The 21,321-nt window shown below is 35.3% G+C and overlaps 3 protein-coding genes across 4 annotated transcripts in view; 2 read left to right on the top strand and 1 right to left on the bottom strand.

Annotated features, from left to right (window-relative positions):
* The window catches only part of LOC128193134 (uncharacterized), a 102,456-nt gene extending 93,734 nt beyond the window's left edge, over positions 1 to 8,722 (top strand). Inside the window, exons 60-65 of the mRNA XM_052866408.1 lie at positions 65 to 278; positions 3,202 to 3,331; positions 3,634 to 3,836; positions 5,329 to 5,491; positions 5,806 to 7,280; positions 7,443 to 8,722. Of these exons, the coding sequence (XP_052722368.1) occupies positions 65 to 278; positions 3,202 to 3,331; positions 3,634 to 3,836; positions 5,329 to 5,491; positions 5,806 to 7,280; positions 7,443 to 7,625 (2,368 nt within the window). The 3' untranslated portion in view covers positions 7,626 to 8,722. The remainder of the gene's footprint in view (positions 1 to 64; positions 279 to 3,201; positions 3,332 to 3,633; positions 3,837 to 5,328; positions 5,492 to 5,805; positions 7,281 to 7,442) is intronic.
* Positions 8,723 to 9,604: 882 nt separating this feature from the next.
* Positions 9,605 to 16,300, bottom strand: LOC128193131 (amidophosphoribosyltransferase-like). 2 transcript variants are annotated; one of them, XM_052866401.1, is made up of 13 exons: positions 16,284 to 16,300; positions 15,868 to 15,900; positions 14,888 to 15,032; positions 14,648 to 14,784; positions 13,596 to 13,729; positions 13,396 to 13,508; positions 12,827 to 12,966; positions 12,606 to 12,707; positions 12,188 to 12,316; positions 11,919 to 12,046; positions 11,465 to 11,686; positions 11,075 to 11,195; positions 9,605 to 10,584 (listed from the first exon to the last, which is right to left on the bottom strand). In XM_052866401.1, exons 3-13 carry the CDS (start codon positions 15,028 to 15,030, stop codon positions 10,445 to 10,447), a joined length of 1,509 nt encoding a protein of 502 aa, XP_052722361.1. In that variant the 5' UTR covers positions 15,031 to 15,032; positions 15,868 to 15,900; positions 16,284 to 16,300; the 3' UTR covers positions 9,605 to 10,444. The 2 variants fall into 2 exon arrangements, with proteins under 2 accessions (XP_052722361.1, XP_052722360.1); XM_052866400.1 differs by lacking the exon at positions 16,284 to 16,300 and adding an exon at positions 16,048 to 16,184.
* LOC128193132 (multifunctional protein ADE2-like) lies at positions 16,109 to 20,183 on the top strand. Its single transcript, XM_052866403.1, has 8 exons — positions 16,109 to 16,246; positions 17,008 to 17,205; positions 17,487 to 17,665; positions 17,868 to 18,075; positions 18,616 to 18,785; positions 18,997 to 19,174; positions 19,367 to 19,525; positions 19,820 to 20,183. Exons 1-8 carry the CDS (start codon positions 16,234 to 16,236, stop codon positions 19,981 to 19,983), a joined length of 1,269 nt encoding a protein of 422 aa, XP_052722363.1. The 5' UTR covers positions 16,109 to 16,233; the 3' UTR covers positions 19,984 to 20,183.
* Positions 20,184 to 21,321: the final 1,138 nt, after the last annotated feature.

The raw sequence follows: 21,321 nt of genomic DNA, 5'->3' as shown, positions 1-21,321 counted from the left end.
AACTTGCCATTTGAATACTGTTGCATGGATATTTCAATTTTATCTTATTACTTTTCACTTCCAGCCATCTTGCCATGCAGCAGGTTCAGAATGCGGCAGTCCTGTTGGCGCGGCGATACAACTGCACTACAAGCCTTCAGACCGCTGCCCGAGTTTCCATGATCGGCAATGAAAAGCAGTCAGGAATGGCATATGCCCACAAGTTGCTGCAACAGTTTTTGCTAAAATGGGAATGGAGTCAGGCCTATGCATATCTGAAAGAGCAAAAAGCATTTCAGGTGGGATATTTGCTGTCATTTACGGTCCTTTTATGAATATTTGATTAAAAGGCTTCATCTATTCTTAGTGAGTAGTCATTAGCCATACAAAAAAACACATGCTATATCAATTTGCATGTGGTGATGGAAAAGTAAGACTATAGAAATTCAGTTGAACATCGTTAACTCAAATGTCATGCATATATTAAGCCCGATTTTGTAGTCCATATTGCTGTTTCATTAAGAATGTAAAATACTTAAATATATATCAAGGTTTTACTTGGTGCTCCATTGAGTTAAACAAAAGATAAACAAGGTTTGACTGTACCCAAATACAAATAAAAAAATGCAAGCATTTTTCCATTTTAAGTAAAATAATACTGTAGATTCCTTATTTTACATGAGTACTTAATTCTGCAACTTATCTTTTATCAAATGGCAAGAATATAGAATCGCAAACACGGAAGTTTTATGCTAATTTCTTATAGTTCTCGACTCTCAGAAAATGTTAGCAAGATTTTGAAAACCTCATGATTTTACACTGATATTAATTCCTTGCATTTTATTAGGAACTTTTCTTTTTGTAAAATTAAGTGTGACATTGTCAAGAAAAATTTTCTCCTTTGAAGTTTCATAAACTAGTAGAATAGATTAAGATAAAACAGGGATAAAGTAACATAATCTGTCACATTTTGTATGGAGCTGTGATAAATGTGCTAAGGTATTTGTAATTGGAAACCTCAGTATATCTATATTTTATGTGCTGAAACACATTATTTTTAATGATGTTGAACCTGGAATTCAATGTGATGCAATAGGTTGTAATTTTGTGTGTAATTTCAAACACTAATATATATGCACTACATAAATATTTAAACTGATATGTATTATTTATGAGAAGAGCCCCCTGAGTTGAAGGAAAATTAGGGCGCTGAGGCAACAATAGTGTGAAGGTTACCTGCATGTTTATTGGATTAAAATGATAAGTTTTCCCCCAGTCTGATTGAGAATAAGGATAAATGACAGATTGCAGGAAGAGGAATCTTAAAAAAAATTATGGTAATGCTGAATTTTCCTGTTTCAATTTATCTTCTTGCAGTAACAATGAAGGATGGGCTATACCATAATACAAAAAGCTTCAGAAATTTGTCATTTATGGTTAAATGTTGCTATTCATTTTGGGTTCAACATTGAACCTGCACCTAATACTCTGATTTTGCATTTTATCTATTAACAAAAAAAAAATAAAATCCTTGTAACTGTTATGGAACTATTGTAAAGAATTTATTTGTTTGAATTGATGGTCGATCCATTCTATTCAGAATTAGCATAAAGAAAGAATCCCACCATCTCAGCCTGCCTTTGATTGACAGACGGGGTAACACAATAGATTTAAGCCCTCCCCTGGGTACAATACTTAGTCAGGGTGCAGTAGTCCTTGTAAGCTATCCATGGTATCATTCACATTAGATTACTCATATTAATAGATGAGACCAATGAAAAAGTTGTTTTAAAATGGAGAAATATGACAGCAAAGGGATTTGTGGTACCCATTTTGAATGGTTTCAACTGGTTCTTGTTTGATTTTTTAGCTGCATTTTGCATCACATGGTTTAAATTCTTTCTGCATCTTTTGCCCCCTCACTCTAACCTTTTTTATTTGCAGTTCTTTTCTTATAGTTAAGGTGATCTAATGGTTAGACAGAATGTTGCCTTCTTTCATACATTAAAACTTACCCACTCTGATTTAAAAGTTGGCATAGTTTGTATGCCAGGAGCAAACACTACAGATGTAAACTGAGACACCATTTTTTCCCCAAGTCTTCTTGTCAGGGAATGTACACTATGATATAACAATAGGGGCTCTGAACTCTGAACCTCTTCTGCTACCTATACAAGTATAGGTAATGGGGTAATGCAAATATTCATCTTCTGTGCATTATATTGGAACGCAATTAGGTATTCAAGGAAAGGAATTGCTTGAGAACTTGAGATGACATATACAGTGTTTGTACTATGTAGTGACAGATATCATATTGGGTTCAAATTTGGGTCTTTGGGTCAAGTTGAAGAAATGACAATTAGATACGGTACTATTGTGAATTCACTCTTGGGTCAGCAAAATTAAGTTGCTTCATTCACTTCAATAAAAAAACCTTTGTTCGGAATTTATACATTTTATTATTGAACATGTTTTAAAAGAAAGGCAGGTAAAAATAATGTTTTTCTTATTCTATCTAAAATGTTGTAATATATTGAAAATTTGCTTCTTTGCATATTTACTCCCAGAATTAGGTAATTTTCTGTTGTTTCTTCAGTATGAAGCAATCTACCAGTAAATACTTTAAGTGTCTGTGTAAAAATTTTTTTTTAAAATATGAAATACATGTGATATTAAAAAGGCTCAATCAGACTCTATGCTCTGGGGCCGTATACCGATAACTGAAATGAGCTCACTGGATCTCAATCTCACTATTACCAGTTTTGATCTCAGTCTCACTTTCTGAAAGGAATAAGAAGTGAGCTAGTCCACCAAGGAAAGTTGTATGGCCACAGGAACCAGATGAATTTTTAAGTTTAGAGAAAAAATTCAAATCATTACATGAATTGAAAATTTGATACATGTATCATGAAAAAATCATTGTGAAGTTTAGAGTCTTTAATGAGACATGAAAATAGTCATGCATGGTACTGTATGTGCTATACTCATGTGTAAGTAACGCACGAACTCTAAGGAAGGTTACCTTTATGAATAATGAATTAACTTTTTTGTGAACTTTTACAACATCCCCATTGACATTGAACAACTCGGATTATCTTTGTATAAGGATATTTTTGAATTTAATGTGAAAAATTAATTGCTTGTGGAAGCAGTAAAGAGAATATATTGCCCTAAAGCATTGAAACATAGTGTTATATTCTTTCTTCCTGGTTTTTTCAATAGGCAATGATTGCAGTTAGCGGAATGCATGAATTGGTCGTCAAGGAGATTCAAAATCACAACCCAGAAATCTTAGCTGTGGATGGCGATAAATTCTCAAAATGGCAGAGCAATTCCAAATTGTTCCTACCAGGTATTGAAAAAGAAAACTGAATAAAAAGATATTTAAGCTTGTAATGAAATATGGATTGATAACATGATAGATTTTGTAGCATTTGATACATGAAATATGAAACAATAAATCTGTGTTATGTGTATTTAAAAATAGGATGTCAGCTCCAATTTATGGACATCAAATATTGTTAATTAATTTTAAGGTTCTGTGAATATTATGCATGTATACACATAAAATTTTGTAAGAATAAATTGAATAATTCTTCAATGTTAAACTTTAAATACTGGGTTTTTTAAATACATGTATTATTTTCATTTCAGATTTCATCCTTGACAACAAGGATAGAGATACTTTATCACCATGGAAACCCTGGTTGATTGATGGTTTGACCTTTCCTCATCATGCTTTGAGAATATTCTACAGTAACCTAGGAATCGTCATGGATACGGAAAGTTTGGAGGAGATGTACAAATCCCTCAGTATCCTACAGGCTGGGAAACAAAGCCAAGAGGAAATTCATCAGGTACCCAAGGAAGTCAAAGAAAAGCTATTTTATTGATCAGATATATTCCATATATCACTTTTTTTTGCAATGATATTTTATTCATTTATACTATGCCAAAAAAATGCAAATATTAAATGTTTTTAAGTACTTTGATTTTTTTTTTTTGATTTTTTTTTAAAAATTGCACAAAATGGATTCCACAATTAAGAACATTTTAGATTTATAAAAGTTTGTTAAGTACTAAGTATGTAGCATATATTTAGCAATGCAGGGTGTATATATGCAGATCTAGGTCTCTATGCAAGAAATAATACAAATTTAATCTATAGTAGTAATTTGTGGATCTTAATTGACATAAATCTAGGACTATATAGATATAAGAATTGCAGAGGGATTAAAGATAATTGGATTCTTTAATCGGATGAATTAGATGATGTAGCCTTGATCTCAAATTGGACCTTCTAATAAGTGTGATTTTACACAAAAACTCAGATTGATTTTCAAAACGTTAGTTTCATACACACATCATATATGAATCTTACACTGTGAACAAGCATATATCATTTTTGGGAAAAATTGGTTAATACAAAAATTTGTTTTGATTTGCATGACTTAATATCCTATTTGCAGATAACCTAATTTTTCCCATTTTGAGAAAGATATAATATTTATGGCTTATAATTTCCTATTTCTAAGATATCTCATTAGCTGGATTTCAATAATCTGAACAAAAAATGCAACGATTTCAATTTGTGATTAATATACATGTAAATGGTAGTTGTTTACGAAGAGAATGTGTGATATTTAAACTGATAGCCAGCCATGGAGGATTATGGGATTACCGTATGTGACAGTGGTGACAGACCCAATGACTAGATTTCAATCTCTGGCTCGATCAAGTATACGTAATTCAGCATCAATTTTTTGTAGACACTAGCTATTAAAGAAAATGACATGGCATACAGGGATTATAATTTCCTCTTTGTATTTTTATGAATATTTGTTTTATTGCGATGAAAATTTTTGATAGTGACATGAATTGCAACGGGCACTTCTTGGGAGGTTGGAAGCCACTCGAAATATAACTATGCTCGTTCATTTATACACCTAAAACAGGCACCATTTATTAAGTTCTTATTTTGATGAGAAATATGGAAAACAATATCTAGTACACAAGTACTAAAACCTTAGTGTGGTTGACAGCAGAATTAAGACATGGGGTTCTGACAGTTGTTGAAAGGATTTGCTCTAGAGAGCAATTAAAAACTTTCTGAAATTGAGTCTTTCTTGTCAAGGACAGATTTAGTCTTTTAATGATCATCTTGCAAGTTCAAATGCTGAAATTAAAATTAAGCATTACTGCATACATATAGAAGAAATGTGAATTGATATATAAAGAATTTTAAGGAGGATTGTATGAATGCCAGTCCATCTTGATACAGTGTCTCAAATACCCCTGCGCACTCGCAGTTTTGATTATCTATGTACAACATTTTGTCTTTCCTTTTAGCTATTGATTCAGATTAGTGTGGACTTGGTTCTTTGCATGCTGTCGTTCTTGATGTCTGAGACTCCAACCGCTATATCTCATCTCATCCATGCCATCAGCAGTCTCCAAGAGGCCGGACATTATGTTGTCATGGAAACTATCATCAGATTGTTTCTGCCATTAGGTATCATATTTTAATTTCAATGTTGTTTTTCCATTCCAATGTAAATCACTTTTAATAGTTACAAACGTTTCATCTGTATTTAATCCTTGACTTGAATGATGGGCATTTTTTCTATGTAATGATGTTATATAGGATTTTTGAATGTTAATGGCAGAAGTAATCCAAGATAATTTTTTAGTACTCTAATAAATTGAAGAAAAGTGAAAGAGTTAAGGTTTTTTAAGACATCATATGACTGCCAGAGGTCAGGATTGATTTGTGCTGACTGGAAATAGAGCCGGATATTAAGTACAGATTGATGCTTTTTATTGCAGGACCTAAGTACATGTTGAAGCTCCAACAAGAAATCACCGCCGTAAGAGTTGTTATCAGTATGGAACGCAAAAGTAATTATGACGGGGCTGCAAAAGTGCATACCATCAAACGCTACTTGACAGAGATCAAGGACGAGGACTCTGTGTCGTGCGGAGGCTTGAGGTGTCGGGAGCTGGATTGTCTAAGGGCCTACTATTATCTGGCAATCCTGAACTCTCTGAATCATCAGCCAACTGCTGAAACAATGGAAAAATCCAGCAGCAGGGAGCAAACTGTAGGTAAAGCTGTTAATCCTTCAGTACCAGAAGGAACATCAGTTGATTCCACAGAAACTGTGAAGCTTGAGGCAAGTGGGAAGGAATCAGAAAGTGAATGTACAGTACAGAAAAGTGATAATGAATCCAAAGAAACTGCAAGTGAAAATAAAGAAGATGCATCTCCAACCACTGTGTCTGAGCAGAAAACCTCTCCCATTGAAAATGAGTTTTCTGCTGCTGGCTCCGAGAGCAATGTAGTTGTAGATATTGACATCAAAACAGAGCCTACAGCTGCTTCAGCCTCAAACGACCAAAACAAAGCAAGTGATACATCTACAAACAATGACAAAGAAGAGAATAAGATAAAAAAGACTGATCTACCAAGTGGACTAGAAGTGGAGAGCCCAAAAAGTGTGGCAGTGAGTGACTTTCAGAGACAGTGTAGTGACAGCGAAAGGACAGATCTATCTCAGCTAACTTTATCCCAGCTCTGCCATTTATCCAGGGGTCTTCTGTGGGATGTTCAAGGAAAACGATACGCATTGATGGAAACACTGGGCTACATTCACAAAGCCATATCTCAACTTCTCTTGGCTCAGAAGCCCAACTCTCTTTCCTCTAGTCAAACAGATATTCACAGTGAGACAAAAGCTGAGAGAGACTATGGGCATGGACATGTATCTTCGCTGGAGGAAGAGAGGGACGGGTTGCCGGGAATATTCCCAAGACAGCCTCACTTTCATAGTGCTGTGATGAAAAAGAGACACAACAGTGAACCTCTCTATGATCTTCCAGGAGTCTCGGAGGACATTCTATCTCATTTTCACCATCATAATCACCATCAGCCCCATTTCTCCAGGTCTTTTTCATCAGATTCCCAGGCCTTGGAGTCTAACACTAGAGAGCACCTTTGCCCAACTCATAGTGCCCAGGACATGAACTCTGAAAACTCTTTTGACATCTGTGTATCGTGTGAGATGTTGAACAAATCTCGTAGGGTATTGTGGGAAGATGAGCCCCATCTCGGAACAGAACATTCTGGGAAAGCCAACCTTACCAACCTCATCAATCCTGCCAAATACATAAATGTACCAGATGAGTGGTACAATATGTCAGCTGATCAAAAATACTCAATGCCTTACGTTACCATGGCGATTCTTAAGGACGAGCAGGAATACATGATGCATGAGCTTAGAAGGGGCCCAGACAATTTACAGGTATGAAAACATGTATCACTGCATTATTAGTCTGCATTAATCTTGTGATCATCTTTCAACTCTTTGATCAAGAACAGAGAGCCTCTTGCAACTTAAATGAATATTTAAAGTCTTGTGCACCACACACAATAACTGCATGTTCTGTTTGTTTTCTTGTTGCAGGTTCCCTTTCCCAACCCTTTGGACTCGGTGAAACTTCTGCTGAACATTTGTCACTCACAGCTGAAGCAGGAGGATGCCAACTGGTTCGCTGAACGAGTGGTTGCCTGGTCTCTCAAGTTCTCTGTGTCCGCCCAACAGAAAGAGACAGTAATGGAGCTTCTCCACAGAACACTCACTCACTGAGTAAGTGGCCCAAAGGAAACTCACTGAGTATGTGGTCCAAAAGGAAACTCACTGAGTATGTGATCAATAAGACACTCAATGAGTATGTGATCCATAGGACACTCACTGAGTCTGTGACCCAGAGAAAACTTACTCACCGAGTCCTTGGCCCATACTCACTGAGTTTGCAACCCATAGGATGCTCACTCACGGAGTCTGTGACCAGTCAAGGTTCATCATGAAGGGATACGCATCTGTAGGGAAATGTTATATGTACATTGCCCTGATTGTGATACATTAGGTTGTCTGTTTGTTAATCAGTGATTAACAGCCAATTTGAAAGTTGGTTCATTTTCTTCAAAAATAGTCAAAAATTGTTGTCATGGGTCAGGTTTTGAAAAAACCTGATTTTTATCAAAATAACCTGTATTGATCAGTTATTAGAGCAAGCCCAAGACCCTTGAATTTCGAGATAAAATCACAAAATCCTGTGGAATAATGAGAATTTCTGGAGTACCAAGTAATATTGAAAGAGAGTAGAAGGTTTCACCTAGACCATTGTAATGTACTGAGTTCCTGATTAAAGCACAAAAATTCCCTTGGCACTGTTAAAATGGCAAGATTAGTTTTAGAAACAGAATTGTGTTACATTATTTTTACCTTTGGGCATTACATTGGTGTTCCATGTTTGTTTTTGTCAGATTTTACTTCTGCATAAACATATGCCACGTTCAATATTTTGCCATTTGTAGGAACCCCCCTCCCCCTTCCCTTAAAAACAGATCTACACCTTAATACTTTCAATATTGTCTTAAAATCAAACTTTAACCTTTATATGATGTTGAATGCTTAATCTATTTGTTTTGCCAGAGAGAGAGAGAGAGAGAGAGAGAGAAAGAGAGAAATGTGGAAAACATTTGTTCAATCAAACTGTGCATATATTACTTTATTTGTATATAAACAACATGGTAAATTAATGTGCACAACATGCTGCTATCAATGTGCTACATATGCTAGAGCTTGAGATGAAATAACAAGGTACTCAACTGTTTCTGTTGCTCAACTGTTTACTGCATATAGTTGTGGTTTCATCCTGAATAAATGGAGAAATATCTGAACTTTGTGTCTTTTTTAATCATTCTTGTGAGAGATTGTGGTATTGGTGGTGGTATTTTTTTTTGTACATCTGGAATGTATGTGAAATTATCTTGTGACATTTTGACTTACAGGTACATCTCAATCTTAATTATGAAAATTTTTGTTGGTGTACTGGGTACATGTTTATGTGACCATAAAATGGTGAGTTATGGAATATAGGATTTCCTTCTAACGATTTACCATTCCATCAAATGTTAACATGAAAAAATAGAAATGTTCCACTCTGAGCTTATAGAATAACACACAACTGTCACTGTCTCAAATGTTAGTTTGTGATGTTAACATAGCATCATAGCTTCTAGCTACCTAAATTTTTATTCATCAGCAAGGGACTCCTTGAATGAAAGCTCATTAAAATCTCTTCCCCCTGTGAAAATCCTGTTGTGGGACATCGCAATCATTTTAGCAAATGTCTGAATGCGTAGAGCATGTCATGAAGTGTATAAACTATTTTGATAATTTGAGCTATCAACCATAAAGGCTATATATTGGTCAGCCTTGCACCGTGAAGCTGTTTACTTGTACAACTTTTATATATTAATCTTTTCAAAATTTTATTCATTATGGTAGATATTTTATATAATTTCCCCTATGCTAGATATTATCAAGATGGAAACAGTGAGCACATCATTATTATTGAGCATATTTCTCTACTGATCTGTATATTTCATAGATATTTTAAATGGCAGAAACTATAACTAATAACCCCCCCCCCCCCCCAAAAAAAAAAAGGAAAAAAACCCAATGCATAACAAGTGTGCAGGTAAAGAGGATTCCTACTTAATGTCTGAAAAATTGAAATGGATCAATCCAATGTCATTTTGAAACCCAAAAAATACACAAGCTTTTGAATTTGAATTTATTGAAACTTTAAAAATTATTTTACAAATGTAGTCCAGTAAATTTAACATAAAAATTGGAAAATGCAAACAAGTTTTGAGCACTTTTCCAATATAAATAATATTGTATCAACATGACCATCATTAAAATTTATGTACGTAAAGTGAGTATTTATTTACAGAGATAAGTCTCCCTTGCAAACAATCATACAGCTTGGAATTTCTCTGTGCTTTAACATGTATGAAGATGTAGATTTAATCACTGAAGATTTAATTAAGGAAAGTGAATCAAATTCAATGAGCTTAATTATATTAAACTGTCAATTTTGTAAAAAAAATTGTGAACATCAAATTATGGTTTCATGGGAGATTATTAAAACATGATGCATGAAATATGAAGTTGAGTTTTGCATCTCAACCATACACACTAATGAAACTTGTACATTGCAATTGTTTTCAACACAATTTAAAGAAAATTCAAATGAGAACATATCTAAACACAAATGTACACTATACAAACAAACATGTACCAGTGATAAATTTGGAGTCATGCATTTCAACTTTGTTCTGATAATAAGAAAGCCCTGAATCTTTGAGCTGGATATTGTAATATCATTCAAGGGACCTCGGACTAAGTGTCCACAATACATTTACATGAATGGAATTCACTACATAAATAAGATTGGCACAATTATGTGTGTTCAAAGCAGATATTTTGAGACAACTGTTCAGAAATTGGCACTCCAATTCACCAGCACTTAAATTTTTTTAAATCACAGCCACAAAAAAAAAAAATGAATATTTCTTCTTCAATCCACATCCACAAACGGTTGGATTCACTCCTCACCAGTCTAGATCTGTTGGGTAGTTTCCAGTGAGACAGGCCACGCAGTGCCCGGTGTTTTCCAGCCCGTCCCCTTTGATCCCCTCCACTACTGCCTGTTGGAGCCCCTCTACCGTCAGATAGTGCAGACTGTCTGCTCCTGTACAAACAAGGGAAAGTAAAATTCATCAGGCACATTAATTTAAAGATTGATTACCAGGGTAATCATTTCATTCCATCGAAAATAGTGAACTATAACATTTGAATAAAATATTATATGTAAAAGGATGCTGCTTTTTAAATTCACTCTGTAGGAGCCCGAGTTTCTTTGATTTTATACAAAGCTAAATGGGCATGGCTTATACTCTTATTGTATGTGCATGTATTTAGTTCCATGAAGATTCAGGAATGCATGCCAATGTACAATGCAAACTTTGCTGAAGATATAAAGGAAATAAAACATTTCTCCTTGCATACCCCCCCCCCCCCCCAAAAAAAAAAACAAAACAAAACAACCATATAGTCCCTATACATGTATTTCGATTTGATATTTTCAATTTTGAGAAAAAAAGATAATCCTTTGGAACGGAAAACATATGCATCAGAGCTATAAATACCTATATATTTTTTACATTTGACCTGCTACTTACCAAAGTATTCGGCAAATTTGTCTTGTTGAATGTTGTTGGCCACCAGCTCCTTTCGTGTTGGGATGTTGATCCCCATGTAGCAAGGGTACTTGATAGGGGGAGAGGCTATTCTAATGTGCACCTACAAACAGGGAAATACCAATTGTTAGACTATAGCTAAAAATAATACAATTTTTTCTTTAAAAATCCTATAGCACATTTCAGTGACTGAACATGTGTGTACAATTTTTGATTTGGAAGAAAAGACATTAGATCTATGATATTATTCCAAAAAATGCACAATTATATTGACAAGAGATATATTCTTGTAGTAACTAGAGAAATAGCTGATGAGGTTGGCAACACGAGGGAAATAATTGGAGTATAACTACAATGACAAAGGTATCTTACCTCCTTAGCACCTTCTGCCCTCAGTAGATTGACAATAGGGGTCATGGTTACCCCCCGGACGATGGAGTCATCTACCAGAACAATCCTTCGCCCTCTGATATTCTCACTCAAGGGCCCAAACTTTTTGGTGACTCCCATTTTTCTCAGTCTCATGTTTGGTTGGATGAAGGTTCTTCCAACGTAACGGTTTTTGCAAAAAACCTCTCCATATGGAATTCCCAGCTATTAAATGTATTCCAGAAAATATAAACTCACAAAGTATATCTAAATGATATTGTACTCTTTTTTCTCTCAAATAATTAAAACCATATCACAAATATCTTTTCTCTGATAAAATTTATGATATCTTATTTAAAAATACATACATGAAGTCTTGAAAGACAAAATAAAACTTCAATAAATACCAAAACATATGGGTATTTTCTTTGTGTTTTTGTTAGTTAAGTCTCGTTACCTGAGCAGCGTATGCGAGGGCGGCGGGTGTGGCTGAGTCTGGCACGGTACTGACCAGATCCACATCCACAGGGGCTTCCTTGGCTAACTGTTGCCCACACCTCTGTCGGACGCTGTACACCATCTGACCTAGATACAAATTACAAATGTTACCCAGAATTCAATGTCAGTAGAACATTGTTCATTTTCAAGCAGATTTATATTAAACGTAAAATGTAGAACTTTGATTTGTTTTTAAAATGCATGTAATTTTAACAGAAGATATCCCACCTTCCATGATACTATCTGGCCTGGCAAAGTACACATATTCAAATATACATGTGGCTGGAGGCTTGTTGTTCGGTCGCGGAGCGATGTAGACCGATTTTATGCCTGTCTTGCTTAGTTCAACTACTTCACCTGAAAAAAAAAAATCAACATAGGCCAAGTTACTGAATGCTCTAAATAATAATTCTTAGTATATATGAGATAGCTGGAATAGTGACAATATTTGTTTATAAATATGTAGTCTTCAATTGTTAGTATGAGATGTCTTGTAGGGCTTTTGGTGATATCACAGAATTTTTTATCAACATTCTGCTCTACATGTCTTTACGTCACAAAAATTTCATCTCTCAAAATCAACCAAACTATGTGGTGAAGATTTAAAGCACAACAAGACCTCATGAGTATTGGTTTGAAAAGTTACCTGGTAACACCTCGCGGTAGTATTTAGCACCGATGCTGTTAAAGGAGCAGGACTCTGAGGACACCACCCATCCATCAACCACCTGATCTTTCACAGAATTGTCTACAAAAACAAATCAAAAGGTCGTTATATATAGTTCTGTGTCACATTGCATTTCCACTCTTCTGAAACTTAATTCTTATTCTTATTCTGGATTTTAATTAGGGTCATCCTTTACCTACCTTTGATTGAGCCCACAGACAGAAGTTTCCCGAGACAGAGAGGTCTGTTTCCAAACGGGTCCCTGAGAGCGTAGATCTTGTCATCATGCATGATGACCAGCGAGTATGAAATAACAGTCTCGTTCATTATGCGCTTGATTCTGTATCAAAAATAAAAATTTCATTAATATTTGAACATGGATGGTAGAGTTGCTATTTCCCAGCAAGTTCATACAGCACATTACCCATAAATTTTGTTTTATTATGTAATCATGTCAGTCTTTTACAACTACATGTATATACACTCAAACTTTGTTATCTCCAAATAGATGGGACTGTTTAAATAGTTTGAGATATCCGAGTATTCGAGATATCGAGGGTGAAATACTTAAAAATAAGTGGTTGGGACTTACAAATCACTTGGACATATCCCTTGTATTCGAGATATCAGTGTTCGAGATATCGAAGTTTAAGTGTATTAATATGATTTTGCATAAAATCTTCATATGATGTGTCAACCAAAATCATAGAGTGCATTACCAAACTTTTTGACACATTAATCATATACAGCAAAGTCCATTTTCTGTTACCTTCCAATCCAGTTAGCCCCATGGGGCTCCCCACACTCTGGGGTATGTGTCAAAAGCTGTGTTATCAACTCGCTGTCGGTTCCTGTTGACAGTCCAACCCCATGTTTGAGTAACTGAAACAATGAAAAAACATTATTTTAAACATACCCATGTGTCATTAAAAAATTTAGGACTGCAAAGGATTGTAAGTCTTAACATACCTTTTGCTTTAGTTTCTTGGCATTCACAAGTTCTCCATTATGAGCCACAGCAATAAGTCCGTGGATGGTTTCCACCACGAATGGCTGCACATTGATGGTGTCCGAATCGCCCTGGGTGGAGTAGCGAGTGTGACCTATCAAATGAAATTAACAATTTCAAGCCTGGACATTAATTCATATTTCTAAACACAAGAAGTCATTGTAAACTTTCTACATGACTCTTGATTTCAATACTTGTTTGTCTCTGTGTATAAAGTGTGCACTTGAGTTCTACAAAATGTCAAATTGTTGGAGGTTTAAATTTGTCCTCGTGTTTTACTTCTTTTTAATTCCCCAACAAACTCGAAGTTCTTTATTGAGGTAATGTAAACAAGTACCGTAGTGTTTTCTGTATCTCTGGGGGATATTGCATTACGTTATAATTGTATGAATTTTATCTTCCTAATCTTAATTCTTTATAAATATAAACTAAAAATTCCATATCCTAACTTGCCTCTCTCATGTCTGGTCCTAGCAAGACTTACCTATGCCAATGCTTCCCTTGAGTTTATGGAGGTCCTAGCAAGACTTACCTATGCCAATGTTTCCTACGAGTTTATGGAGGTCCCAGCAAGACTTACCTATGCCAATGTTTCCTATGAGTTTATAAAGATTCTTGCAAGACTTACCTATGCCAATGTTTCCCTTGAGATTATAAAGATTCTTGCATTACTTACCTATGCCAATGTTTCCCTTGAGTTTATAAAGATTCTTGCATGACTTACCTATGCCAATTTTTCCTTTGAGTTTATGGAGGTCCTAGCAAGACTTACCTATGCCAATATTTCCCTTGAGTTTATGGAGGTCCTGGCAAGACTTACCTATACCAATGTTTCCTATGAGTTTATAAAGATTCTTGCAAGACTTACCTATGCCAATGTTTCCCTTGAGATTATAAAGATTCTTGCATTACTTACCTATGCCAATTTTTCCCTTGAGTTTATAAAGATTCTTGCATGACTTGCCTGTACCAATGTTTCCTTTGAGTTTATGGAGGTCCTAGCATGACTTACCTATACCAATGTTTCCCTTGAGTTTATGGAGGTCCTCCTCTGAAAACACATTGCTGACCAGCCCCATGCCTTTCTTGACCCGGTACCTACAATCGTTGGTCCCCATACTGGTCACTATACCTGCACTCTCTTGTCCTCTGTAAAATCAAATCAAATATAAAGTATTTTTGACCTGACATACATTCAAATTTAACATCTACAAATCTATGCTGCCTGGTTGGCCTTGTGACACCCTCTTACCTGTGCTGTAGTCCAACCAACCCCAGGTAGATTGTATGGGCTATATCCAGCTGGGTGGGCCATTCCCCCTGGGCTACACACCCAAACACCCCACATGCCTCCCAAAGCCCAACGTCCTCTTGACTGCCAACAGAATCAACCATACCTGTGAAAGAGAAAACTAAAGGCTGCATGGACAAACATTTTAAATTTCAAAGCATGGAATCATGAATAACTAAACAGCTGTGACTGCCTTTTTCCATAGGTGGTTAGATTTGTATACAGTGAAACACACTTATAATGAGTTGCCAAAGACGGGCTTAATAATTTGCTTTGTTATAATTGTAATTCAAGTTTACAACATGAAATAAAGTCACAGATAATAAAAATCAATTTTGTTGTAATCGTCAATTCATTACAAGCATGTTTGCTGTAACCCTGTTTACTTGCATGCATTTACCTTAAATGAAAACTTGTTCAATTTGTCCATGTGACTTGACTTTATACAGGTAATAATTATTTTATTTTTACCAGTTATCATTTGACAGAATAAAGTAGAGCTAATATAAACACATGTCAGATTTTTATTTTAGTGACCTTGACCTTGGTTGCAGAACAACCGTGACCTCTGAAATATAATATGCAACACCTATGATGAAATAAATATTGATACAAGTGATAAAAGACGAAAAATTCTCAATTGTTTATATTTTTTAAATGATATATGCAAAAAGGTAGATTTTCAAGGTTCTGTGCCAAAAAATCATTTTGGGCTTTTCTTCATTTGTAAAAATAAACAAATTCATAACGGCCATAGGTATGTCAAAACTATAAGTAATAATATAAGGTCCGCACCTGATTTCATCACAACAGTTCCACGTGGTTATCATGCGTGACAGATTCTGAGGATAATTTCTCATTCATTTTTACAATGTCATTTATAAAAGTACGTATACATGGTTGAAACAATGTTTGTTTATTAAAACAAATTTTAAACTTACCTGTTTTTAATCGATTTCAGTGATGCTTTGTGTCTGAAAGCAGACAAAAAAAATCATCAAGTCAACAACACAACTGAACCATGAAGTTCAAATTCATAAAGCGAATAGAATTTTAAAGAAAAAAATAAAGATGAATAGAAAGCTCAAAGTTTCTTAAGAACATTAGCAGGCAGAGAAAACCTTGATTTTAAAGTAATGCAGATCTATTATCGAAATCACAAATCATTTCCACCGAAAACAAGTTCATTTTTTTCCAATCGAATCTAAAAATAGGTAAACACGTGTTCATCAGCAGTGAAAAAAGTAGCCTGCCGGAGTCATACAGCACGTGGGGTTTGAAGCGATAAAGACCGAATCTACACTATCATGGCAGAAACAGGTATGGGTTTGGAATATTAGGTATACTTTAAACTTACCTTTTGTAAATGAAAAAAGTTTGGGGTGTTGCATTATATAAGGTGTTTAATTAACCTAATTAGTGAAGCGGTAAGTTCATTCAGTGTCATATCTCTAGAGTTACATGTTCATGAGTTTCTCATAATTGCATGCTGAGCGTTTCATTGTGTAAATTTATGTCATTATAATTAAATAATTGTGTTAAGGTTTCAAGTTGAACAATAGTTCATGTTGACACAACACATCATGCCCTTGACCTACTGTCCCAGGTTATATTATTTCCAGAGAGGGTGTGCCCCTGGACATTAAAAAAAAATTGTTTGTTTGAAAAAATACTCACTCAAGATACTATAGCTGAGCATAATTTCTGTCTTAAGAATTCAGATTTATTTCTATTTTTGCACCATGTTGAAAAAAAAATAAATATAATTTCCCTTTTTACCAACCCTAAACTTAACTTAATCACTGGGTAAGCAGATGGTAGTTAAACTAAACAATTTTTAAAAGCTTGCCAAAAGTTTCAGATGCTGACACAACACAGTATGTCCTTGACCCAGGTCATCCTGGAGGGTCGCAGTTTTTTTTTATGGGAAAGAGTTACAATAGATTCTCATATTTATGTGATGTATAGATGTTCTTTCATTCAATTTGCATTGATCAAAATCACTTGTGATTGAGGTAAATGTTATAATGACATAGTTTCTAGTGAGACATTTGAGGTTTGTTGAATATATATACTTACAGAGGTAAAGTTGGGGCCAGTGATTATCGAGGGCAAGACAAAAGTTGTGTACCAGGTAGCAGACGATCCAGAACTTGTCTTGTTGAAATCAAAGGACCGCATTACCGCAGGAGATGGGGACCGCTCACACGAACTGAAAGGGAAGGCAGCAATCTCAACGGATACCACAACAGCCATTTTCCAGTTACTCAACAGTGCAGGTATTATCATGTTTTCTTATCAACTATTCAAGGTCAAACAAGATAAATGTATTGGTTCTTGGGCACTGTCACATCAGGTAAAAAGATTTTTATTGCCATATTGAAAAGGGCTATAATTCAATTTTCAATCTGAAGTTATAGTATGAAAAATAAGTTATTCCCCTTCTTTCCCTTTACAAATCTTGAAATAAAAATAAAATACCTGCCCGCTACATGATATTTTGAAGTTTGTTTGTCGAAATAATTATTACAATTTGCACTTATATTTATCATTTTTCAAGGGATAAAAACCCACTTTGTGAGGCGATGTGATGATACATCTTTCATTGGCTACAAGTGTGACATGATTCCCATTGAGTGGGTCACAAGGAGGGTTGCCACGGGGTCATTTTTGAAGAGGAACCCAGGGGTTAAGGAAGGCTACAGGTTCTGTCCCCCCAAGCAGGAGACATTCTTCAAGGTGAACAACCAAATAATATCTAAGTTTGTGAGCTGTGGGTTTTTAGAGCTTTTTGTATTTAAATAAATGCGTTCTTTCTTTATTTCCTTGGTAAGTGGTTTTCTGATTAGCGGTGTTGATGTTGTGCGGGATTTGTTTTGATGCACCATTGATATTTCGTTTTTTTTTTCAGTTTTAATGTGCAATATTTTTGTCCATGTAGGATGATGCGAACCATGATCCCCAGTGGTCCTATGAGCAGTGCCTGGCCGCTAACATAACTGTAGGGGGAGTTCTGATTGGACGAGATGAACTGGACATCATGAGCAGAACAACAGTCACAGTGTTTGAAATCCTGGAGAGAAGCTGGGCCTCCCTTGACTGTAGCCTCATTGACATGAAGATCGAGTTTGGAGTCAAGCCCAGCACAGGTTGTAACTGTCCTGTTGATATTTGCTTTTCCATTCAAATTCATTTCAAGGTGAACAATATGTCTAAATTAAGGTAAAAATACTTGGGAGATTTTATTATCTTTACTGAAATATTATTAGCTGGGAGTGGATGCTGCTTTTTGCTTTTTTTCCACTTTTGCAGAGAAGTAGATATATCACATTAGGGATCTAGACTGTGAGCTTGAGAATTATTTTAAAAGAAGTGCTTCTTTGTCTCACTACTAATATATGTTTTTAGCCTGGATTTTGAAATAGTTTCTGTCATTAAAGTGGCAAAGACTTTGTATATTCAATTTTCATCATCATCTTTTTAAAATACATGCAGGCTTAAAACTAGTTCTGTGGCATGTTACATTGAATAAGACCAGACATCTGCTTTTAGAGGTGCCTTGTTTTATTTTACATGGTGCAATACACTTTGGGTGGCATACATAAAGCTGCAGCTACTCAGAATGGGTCAGTAATAACAATTAATGAAATATTTTGCATGGCTTATTTCCTCTTTTGCTCCTGATACAGGAGAGATTGTGTTGGCTGATGTGATAGACAGCGACTCCTGGAGACTGTGGCCATCAGGGGACAAGCGACTCATGAAGGACAAGCAGGTGTACCGGGAGCTAAGGGAGGTAACTCAGGAAGCACTGGACACAGTCAAAAGGAACTTTGAATGGGTGGCAGAAAGGGTCAAGGTAAAAGTTTGATGTACAAATAGCAATTATGAAGGAGTGAGCTAAGATGATGAAACAGCTAATAATTGCCTATGAATTCGAATTTTATTGGTGAAAATACAAAGAAAAGAAAGGGTCAATTTCCTACACAAATGTATATTTAATAGATGCCTTAAATTATATGGTTTTTGGTGGTGGTTTTTTTCCCAATTTCTTTGATTAACCATTGCAGCTGCTTATCCCTAAGCCAAATGCTCGAGCTGTGGTATTCATGGGGTCTGCTTCAGACATGCCTCATTGTGAAAAAATCCGAACAAGCTGTCAACAACTGGGTGTGCCTTGTGAGCTACGGGTGTCGTCTGCTCATAAAGGGACTGAGGAAACCATGAAAATATTAGCAGAGTATGAAGGTACTCAATAAGATAAATCTTAGATAAAGAGTACACTCTAGTTAATGTCAGAGCATTAAAAACCCTATGAAATTTTGCAATGACTCCACATCACTCAAGTTATAATAACAACAAATAATTGTAGTTGCATGGCTTTGAAACTCTTTGCAAGCAAATACTGGTACATGTTGAAACATTCATTTGATTTTTCAGGTGAGGGAATACCCACTGTGTTTATAGCAGTAGCTGGCAGAAGCAATGGCCTGGGCCCAGTTCTCTCAGGAAATGCCACCTGGCCCGTTATCAACTGTCCACCTCTGTCCGGAGACTGGGGGTCACATGACATCTGGTCATCTATGAGACTGCCTTCAGGTAAGACTTGAAGAGTTTTATTCCATAAACTAAATGAGGCTTTTTTGAGCAGACAAGGACCTCTCCACCACCCGCTGAAAACTGGGATCTTATCTATAATTAAATATATCAGTCAATAGATCCTATTTCATTTCTGCATGTGGCAATTGCTTTGCAGCAAAAGGGCAGACCAATACATTCCAGTGTACACTGTACAGTTAAGAATACTTAACACTACAAACAAATACCATTTGTTACCTGTAGCTAACACTCTTCCCGACTTCCCATGTATTAAAGATAAACTTGATTTAACAGGTCTGGGCTGTGCCACAGTCATGTTTCCAGAGGCTGCAGCATTGTGTGCCGCCCAGATCCTGGCCCTCAATGACCACGTTATCTGGAGCAACGTCCGGGCCAAACAACTCAACACTTGGATAGGCCTGAAAGAAGCTGACAAGAAATCAAGAAATGACAAGTGATTGTTCATTGGAAATTTGATTTTCATCATCTTTGTGTTACATTTGTTTTGTTTCAACCTGTTGTTGAACTACATTTATGACATAGGAGTCATTGCATCTGAATCGTGGTTTTACTGTAAAACACATCATTAATCATACAGTTACATCTGAATACTCATACTTATTGGTAACGACAATGTATTAAATATTTTGAGAGTGATTGTGCATGTTTCTGGCTTTTTATTCACTAAAACTACTCTTCTTTATTCATTGAATTTATTTCACTTTTACCATCCTCATGTTCAAATGGGAAAAATACCATTTAATGTGTTCTCAGCTAAATATTGACATTAGATTATATAGATACAGTGGAGCCTCTTTAATCAGACCCGTTCTTGAATTTTCATCAGTCAGAACTATGTGGATGTATAAATATGTTTTCATATTTTATAGCATATACTTCTTTTTAATCATTACACTTCCAAAACATTTGCGAACATGGGGTAAATATGTACCCTTTTGTATTTGTGTCGGTCTTTTTTTTCAATTTTATCATAAACATTTTCTAATAGCAAAAAATAAGATCATAGAGAAAATAAATGGATTTTTTATATGATTGATTAATTCCTAGCTCTCTGATTGGCTGATATCCAACAATCAAGAAAAAATAGAATGTTGTATTCAGCTGCACTTGACCTAGGAGGTCATGCAATGTACTGGTAACATTTGATTTTCTTTACATTTGACTAAAAATAGTTTGTCAAATGAAAAAAAAGCGTTTCTCAATTTTTTGGACTGTATATAGCTTCAAACTAAAATCTTCTCTTGATAACACTTACCGGTAATTTGATATGTCTGTATCAATTTAGTGCTGAATCATATAATAAAACTATTATTGCTGTTTTTTCGATAAACATGTTGATTTAAATTACCTGAGAAGTACATGTACAATATTCACCAAGCCAAAGTGAATATCGTACTTCAAGGATAGCTAAAATCATTGTATTGACCTCAAAAACAGCAATAATTGATATATTATACATGTCATTTCATATTAATCCCAAGAAAATGATTGTTTGATTGCTGTCACATGACCATGCTATAAATTGTTATAAACCTTACTATACTAAAAATAGAAAATTTATAAACCTCACTATACTAAAAATGGTTTTCAAGACAAAATGCTGGTTTTGACATTTGTGACGTCACAATAGCGAAATCAACGCCTACACATTATGAACAAAATATTTCATATTCTTGAAGAGACTGAAGAGAATTGGTTTTTGATTTATTTTAATAAAGCCTTCTGGGCTGCGTTCAAGATCTTAGCAGCTAGCCTAGCCACTAGGTCATAGATAT

This window comes from Crassostrea angulata, chromosome 7 (assembly GCF_025612915.1).
Source record: "Crassostrea angulata isolate pt1a10 chromosome 7, ASM2561291v2, whole genome shotgun sequence".
In the NCBI taxonomy this organism is placed as follows: domain Eukaryota; kingdom Metazoa; phylum Mollusca; class Bivalvia; order Ostreida; family Ostreidae; genus Magallana; species Magallana angulata.
This window is presented reverse-complemented; position numbering and strand designations above follow the sequence as displayed.